This window comes from Zingiber officinale, chromosome 10B (genome assembly GCF_018446385.1).
Source record: "Zingiber officinale cultivar Zhangliang chromosome 10B, Zo_v1.1, whole genome shotgun sequence".
NCBI lineage: Eukaryota > Viridiplantae > Streptophyta > Magnoliopsida > Zingiberales > Zingiberaceae > Zingiber > Zingiber officinale.
In genome coordinates this window covers 85066931-85074875 of record NC_056005.1, presented here as the reverse complement: position 1 = coordinate 85074875, position 7945 = coordinate 85066931, and the positions used below count along the sequence as shown (strand labels likewise).

Here is a 7945-nt window from a genome sequence, read left to right as displayed (position 1 = left end):
CTTCATCTAAGACAACATCAATAGATACCTTGAAATTCCCTTCCCCAAGTGGAACATGATGAATCAGTATATTTGGGCCTCCTTCTGATAGTATTGTGCCATACGCCACCATATTTTCACGTTGTTTCACAGCCAAGTTACATTTTTTCCCCTGTAAGAACAATAAGAAATTGTATATAAATATGTGAATTTGAAAATAAAAATTAATTTGACATAAAATTTAGAAATATAGAACCTCCAAGTTTGAAGTGTCACATTCATAAACCTCCACATCATCTCTCTATTTTTGGTCGTTCATGTTTGAGGACTTATTCGATATCACAACCTCACAAGTTTGATTATCAATGACCTAAGCAAGTTGAGCCTTCAATTTCTATACTTCAGCCTTCAAGCTCTTATTCTCCTCCGATTATTCTTTGAAGTTATTGATCGTATCCTTTGGGACTGATTCCTTATTCTTTCTTGCAGTTTTAAAGTAGAGTTGGGGTTTTACACATCCTCCCACACCTCTAACTCGTCCATAGTGTTCTTGATTTCCTAAGGCAGTGGTTAACACATCATTCATCCAAGAAGACTTGAACTCTCCTTTGACCTTCTGTTCCAACAAGTCATCCTACAATTAGGGATATAACAAATTAATCCAAAATTTCCAATATTATTTAATTAGACAATATGAAATTTAGATAAAAATAAATATTTATAATTTTTTCAGGGACTTTTGCTATCTCTATATTTGTAATATTGCCAGATTTGTCCTTGCGAGAGACTATTTGTAGGGCACCACACACGGGTCATGGCGCCCTCTTGTGATAAGCCCAGTTTCATGTCAATCTCTTGTCACTGTTTGCTGCTTTTTTTGTTTGATGAATAATTGCCAATAAGGATCATGATAGAATTGAGAAACACATAATATGGGAATTAGAAAATTGGAAATGCGTCGAGGATTTCAATAGTCAACTATGAATCCAAAATGGTAATAGAAAAAAACTTTTTTGCCAAAATTTAATAAATAGTAATTGTTGAACCCTTCCTGCATGGAAAATATTAGTTTCACCATTCTTCCCAGTTAGCATCATGGAAGAATTCATCTTCTAGTTTGATGGATGTTAAAGGGAAATATGGTACGTAATGTAGCTTACCGCAATAGTAGAAGTTGGCTTAAAAGCTATTCTCAAGTAAATGGTTTCTCCATTTGATATTCCTCCCTTACAGAGGAATCATTATCATTAAACTTTAATTCTTCTAATAGCAATTTTCATATGAACAAAAGGAGTAACAAAGATTAAAGGATAAACCTGTACACCCCCAGACCGGTTTGTTCGTGTCCGTATATTGCCATGCTCATCCATGAAGAACTCATCATTATGCTCACTTCCAGTCAAAAAAGTTCCTAAACATAGTTCGATGACAATTACAAAAAGAAAAATGTTGATTATTATGAATATTCTGAACAATTTACATAATATACAAAGAACCTCAACTACACTACTTCAGGTTAACAGATACTGACCTGCAAAACCACTGCCAATTTCAAATCCCATCATTGCAGGGAGAGACAACATAGCTTTTGCCAAATCAACTTCCAATTTATCAAAGACTGGACATCCAAGCCCCTGAGACAATGGAAGAAATACAATTGAAAACGTTCAGTAAAAAGTAGTTTTTCATATAGTCCACTCAATGCAAGCTATTATAAACCATTGCAGAGAAGAATCTATATAAATAATAGCAAAGAATCTGAACAAAGTGAAATAATTACTCGTGGAACATTTCGAGCAATGCATGTCACTATGCCTCCGACAGAGTCTCCCTTAACTTGAACTTCATCGATGGCTTCAATAATCTTTTGAGCATAATCTGGATCTAGACATCTGACGATGTTATTCTCAGTCTGGTAAGTTATGAGCATAATAAGATCAATTGTCCATAAGAAAATGGAAAATTAATTAGAATAATTGAGCAATCACAGACTTGATCAAGGGTCACTGTCTCATGATCAACAACACCTTCAGGAAGCACAACTTTATGCCAAAATTTGGAAAGATATAGAAGATTCAGAGTTAAGCAGATAAAAATCTAAGGCCAATGGCACCCTAAATGAAACTCAAAGATTCTAGTTAACTTAAATTAACTAAATTGAAGCGCGAATATTTGATTATTTGAATATTGCTATATGCTCAATAACGGAGGAACTATGTGATAGACAATGACGACACAAAAGATAAGACAACCTATGTGACTCTGTTGCTAAAATATTTTTAAAAAATTAAAGAAGAGGCTCTACATTGGAACTTTTAAACCAAAAACTAGTCAAACCGAATCAACAGTCATGCATAGACAGGATAGTTACAACGTGCATCTCCAATTCAATATCAAGTTCAATAAGCATGGCATTAGAGGATTGTGAGAGTAATTCTTTTTTGGGCCAGAGGAATTATGAGTGCATTTATGGTTATCTAATGGAAACACAAAACACCATATTAGAAATTTATATTACAACATTGTCAAAATAAAACAATGAATTAACCCACCTTTGCATACATCTTAAGAATCTTCTTTGCAATAGCTCCTGCAGCAACCCTACCAATAGTCTCTCTTGCTGTACAATGAATATCAAGAAGTTAAATACCCCTACCAATAGTTCATATGTATAATTCTTGTCTTGCTCCATCAGGTTTTAGTTTATGAGATCATGTCAAAAAAAAATAATACCAATAAACTAGAGAATAAGACTTGCCTCTTAGGATCGGTTAGAGACAATTGGTTAGAAATAGCGCAACAGAGATGAAAGGAAAAGAAATCTAACAGCAAGGCAGAGATGAAAGGAAAGAAGGGGCCGGAGAGGGAACAAACCTAGAGCTGTAGAAAACCTGAACGGCGGCCGCCAGATAAAGTAGATTTGTCGCTGGTGGAGTCAAATAACACCGGGTGAAGTCGATTGTTTGCGTTAGGAGAAAAAACAAGCAGAAGGTGCAAGGCTAAAAAACACGAAGAAGACCTAGAGGCGCACGACAAAAAAACAAAAGTTAGGATTGGTTAGAGACAAAGCAACAGAGAGGAAAGGAAACCTAACGGTGAGGCAGAGAGGAAAGGAAAGAAGAGGTCGAAGAGTAACAAACCTAGCTCTGTAGAGAGGAAAGGATCTTTGTGCGTTCGGAGGAACAACTCGAAGATCGCCGACTGGGTGAAGTAGATTTGTTGTCGGGGGAGTCGAAGGTCGCCGGCGGTGAGTGGAAGGCCGCTGGGGGAGTCGAAGGTTGTCAAGTGAGGTTGAATCTGTGCGTCGGGCGAAAAAACATGAAGAGGGCGCAAGGAGAAAAAACGCAAAGAAAATAGAAGAAGACAGAAGGCGCACAGCGGGAAAAAAAGTAAAGTAATTAGGGTTCCCGCGTGGAAAAAAAATAAATCGGCCGGTTCAGCTAGGAAAATATTCTTAACCAGTTATAACTTATTACTTCAACATTTAGACATATAGTTTAATTTTGTGACTTATTACTTCATCAAATATATATCACGAAGTAAAATATTAGATAAAATTAGAAGTAAAATCCGTATTTTTTAATCTATGAAGTCTAAAATATTATTTACTATATTAAATTTTGTACTGAAGTTAATTGTAATATATTACTTCATAATTATTGATTGCCGAAGTAAATAGTGACGAAGTCTAATACAGATTTTCACATAGTATTATACTAAAACTTTAAAAATTGCTACTTATGCATCTGTTTACTTATGCCTATTTTTTCTTAACTTTAAATTTCGGTTGTCATAATCAAAAAAGAGGAGATTGTTGGTCCGGAAAGCATCCGACGATCAATCCCGTGTTTTGATAATGGCAAAGGGTTCAAAGTTAAGTTGGTTTGTGATCTAACAGCTTGAATGAGCTTGCAGGAAAGTCCTACTTAGGCAAAAGTCCTAACTGCGGTTAGGCAGGTGGAAAACCCTAGGGGGTGGTAACCCTAGGTCATAGGGGGTAGTAACCCTATGCAGAAAGTCTTGGCGGGTCGAGGGCTTCAGGCAAAAGTTCTAGGGGGTGGTAACCCTAGATGGAAAGTCTTGGTATCGCGAACCAGGTGGAAGACTGGACGAGTCAGGGAGCGGGCGTCCAGCAGAAAGTCCGAAAGCATCGAGCGCCAAGCAAAAGTCCAGTCAGTCTGGAGGACCGAACTAGCAAAAGGTAACTTCTCCTGAGTGGAGTAGGTGAGGACGCGTTCCCCGGAAGAGGGAACAGTAGGCGTCGGTTCGACCTAGGATTTTCAGTCGAAAATCCAAAGTTAGAATCGGATAGTCCGAAGACTGTCAAACTATTTATTTATATATCTGCTATATTCTAACTCTGTTTTGCAGGAGAATATTTCTAACAAATTCTATGCAGGGTCAGAATTGACTAGGATCGATCGACCGAACTGGGTTATCAGTTGACCGAACCCCCAATGTAGCTGATCGAACTTCCAGCGAGTGGACCGGGCTCGACCAGGGGATCGGTCGACTGAACCAGGTTTTTGGTCGACCGAATTAGGGATAACTCTTGACCAGATCGAAGCAGAGCGAGCGGATTGGATAGGAGGAGACCGCCTGATCGGTCGACCGATCGGTCGACCGATCCGCCTCGGGTTAAAGCTGATCCCGAACTTTGAGGATCTAGATCAGATCCATAAAAGCTATAAAAGGGGCCTCGAGCTGCAGCTTCAATACAGACTTTGAATAGAACTTCATGCGCACTTTTACGCTACTCCAAACGCTCAAACGACGCTCTGCCACTCTGACATCTGACGACTGCCGTCTTCAACATTTGTATTCTCGGTATTGCAAATTCTTTATTTAAGTTCTTGTATTCGAAAGTTGTAAAAGATTTACGATATTATAGTTGTTGCCCACCGAAAGTGATCAACGATCGCGGACCTTGGAGTAGGAGTCGTCCTAAGCTCTGAACCAAGTAAACACCTGGTGTATTCTGTGTGGTTGCTTTACTTATTTCCGCTGCTTTACTCTTAAACATATTTCAAATCCAAAACGAATTAGCCACGAGCGGTATTCACCCCCCCCTCTAGTGCGGTCTCGATCCAATAATTTTCTATAATCATCCATAGAGGAAGTTTGATCTAGTTATCCGCAAACAAACTCATCCGATATGGAGGAAGACACTTAAAGTCAACGCGCAAGTTTGAATGCATCACTTACAAACCAGTAATGGAGACCGTGGAATTTATTTAAATAATCCCTCTCCCACTTGGTTATTTAAATTGAGGAATTTTAACATACACACACATCACAGCACACAAAAACATCATCACAACACACACAAATAGCATATAAAGGAAATAATATGAAAATAAAATTTCCAACTATTATGACCTCATCCAACGCTGTCCTCCAATATGCCGCCAATGGATTAAGCTGTCACGTCTATCTTGCTTCCTTCTTCGCCGCACCTCTAGTCCTCAAAATAGTACCACGCATAGCAAGGATACAAGCCGTCATGAAAAGAAATAAAATTTACATTTATCGATCCTATATGCGACAAAGGAATTTACATGTAATCTAGATTGAACAGAATGTAAAAAAATAATAATACGGCAACCGACCGTATTTAATTATTATAATCATGCACACACAACAATCTCGACATGCTCGAGGGTTCAAATCATACACAAACACACAAAGCCATAATAGTTGGATCTAGGATTTCTACAACCATAGAGTAAATCTTTCTAGCACATCCTACTATTATCCTGCCTAAACTTATGTATGAGCAGTGCATAATTTAACTGAAAACCAATCACACAGAACTAAAAAACATGCTCTGATATCATTTGAAGGCGCTAGAATTCTGTTCTATTTAAATTTTTTGGTACAAAAATTATAACGACCCGGCCCCTCGACCCCTCGGCCCCTTGGGCGGCCCAACTGGCGGCCCCTTGAGCGCTCACTTGGCTACCAGGATTCATAAACTCTAGTACTTAGCCTAGAGGTCTAGAGTTCGAATCCTGTGGAAGGCAAAAATCCACTAGCTAGGGGTGGGAAGACCTAGTGAGTAATCGCACGGTCGAAGGATCGTCGATCGATGACATAAGGGGTCGCCAGTTGGGCCGCCCAAGGGACCGCCAAGGGGCCTCCAAATGGGCCGCCAGTTGGGTCGCCCAAGGGGTCGGGTCGTTACAAAAATTGTACAAGTACAGAACTATTCCTAGCAACCCGCATGTTCGATCAGACATCTATTTGATCAATCAAGCAAGTTCTTGATTGATCAAAGCATACCTTGATCGAAGTACAAGATCGCTGGCCTCTTGTGTTGGTATTCAAAATCGATACGAAGAAAACTAAACTAATTATGCAACGGAATTAAAGAACTAGTTGTACCTTTCTTCGTAGCTAAAAACCTCTTGATCTTCTACCATATTCCTCTCCTCTTCTTCGATGTCGTGTGGGTAATGATCTACCAAGACAAAACCAGTACCCTTCTTCTCTTCTCTTCTCTTCCAAACTGTCGGCCACCAAGGGGAGATACTCTAGGATGGGGCGCCTTCTCTTCTTCTTCCTCTTCTTCCTCCTCTTCAAGCTGCCACCCACAAGGAGGAGGAGGGGGGCGCCGACCCTAAGCAAGGAGGAGGAGGGGGGCGCCGGCCACAAGGAAGGAGGGGGGCGTCGGCCACAAGTAGGAGGGGAAGAATTGTGTCGTCGACCCTAAGCAAAGGTGAGAAGAGAATTGTGTGTTAAGTTTAGGGGGAGCCACCTCCCCTTTTTATAACCCTTGTCATCGGTTACAAAGAAAGAAAAATAACAGAATTCTGTATAGAAAAAATCTCCCTTTGATTTTTTATATCCAAATTCTATTTAGAAAAAATCCCCCTTTGATTTTTTATATCCGAATTTTGTTTAGAAAAAAAATCTCCCTTTGATTTTTTACATCCAAATTCTATTGGATGGATTTGAGCCTTTACATAGAGGCTATAACAGGGACCTAGAGGAGGAATTGGTCTAAGCCTCCTGATGGGCTTGGGCTTCTTGTGTTCGGTATGAACACCCAACTCAAGTCCATCAATAATAACTCATATCACTAAAGGGTTATTATTGAACTACCGCACCAATCCCATATTACAATATGGGCTCCTTCTTATCATGAGTGCATTAATCTCCCTGTGTTTAAGATATCGTATGTCCGTTAATTAATTGAGTTACTGACAACTCAATTAATTAACATCTAATTCCAAGAGTAGTACCACTCAACTTTATTATCATACCGGACTAATTCCACTTGCAGAGTTTACATAATAATCCTTATGAGCTCCTCAAGGGGACATCATCAACCTAAATAATTAGGACACAAATTCCTTCTATAATCAACAACACACCATATAAATAGTACTATTTCCCAACTCATCGGGCCTATTGATTTAACGAATAAATCCCACCCATTGATAAGTTAAAGAAATAAATACTAAGTATACATGCTTGTTATTATATGGGGATTAAGAGGATGCACATCCATAATAACAGAGGTTCTGTTCTTTTATGTAGTCAGTATAAATCGAACAACCTCAAATGGTCCTGCTCAATACACACATAGTGTACTAGTGTAATTTTATAGTCAAGACAGACTAATACCAAATTACACTACAAGCGTTCCAATGGTTTGTCCCAATCTATCTTGGTTGTGAGCTACTATTTATAATTTATAAGGAACCAATAACATGATTTTCTGTGTGGCACCACATATCATGTTATCTACAATATAAATTAAATGGACAACTACATTATATATAAATATAAAATGCAAACATTTGACTAAAGTGATTCTTATTTTAAAATACTTCAAAACAGATGTTCATACAAAAGCTAGGCTTATAGTATACATCCCAACAGAAGAAGTCTAGGCAGTTCGAGGATCAAACGTCTAGCGAGAAGTCCCAAAGGTCAAGATTGATTATTGAGAAAAAAAATC

At 38.7% G+C, this 7945-nt stretch overlaps 1 protein-coding gene and 1 long non-coding RNA gene across 2 annotated transcripts; both read right to left on the bottom strand.

Annotated features, from left to right (window-relative positions):
• Nucleotides 1-813: 813 nt before the first annotated feature.
• Nucleotides 814-1924, bottom strand: LOC122028609 (chorismate synthase 1, chloroplastic-like). The gene is made up of 5 exons (XM_042587453.1): nucleotides 1760-1924; nucleotides 1511-1613; nucleotides 1296-1390; nucleotides 1140-1205; nucleotides 814-856 (listed from the first exon to the last, which is right to left on the bottom strand). The coding sequence occupies exons 1-5, from the start codon at nucleotides 1907-1909 to the stop codon at nucleotides 827-829; spliced, it is 444 nt and encodes a 147-aa protein (XP_042443387.1). The 5' UTR covers nucleotides 1910-1924; the 3' UTR covers nucleotides 814-826.
• Nucleotides 1925-2531: 607 nt separating this feature from the next.
• On the bottom strand, nucleotides 2532-3280 carry LOC122028837. The gene is made up of 3 exons (XR_006124971.1): nucleotides 3120-3280; nucleotides 2854-2998; nucleotides 2532-2599 (listed from the first exon to the last, which is right to left on the bottom strand). It is a non-coding gene; the product is annotated as an uncharacterized LOC122028837 (long non-coding RNA).
• Between the last annotated feature and the right edge of the window lie 4665 nt (nucleotides 3281-7945).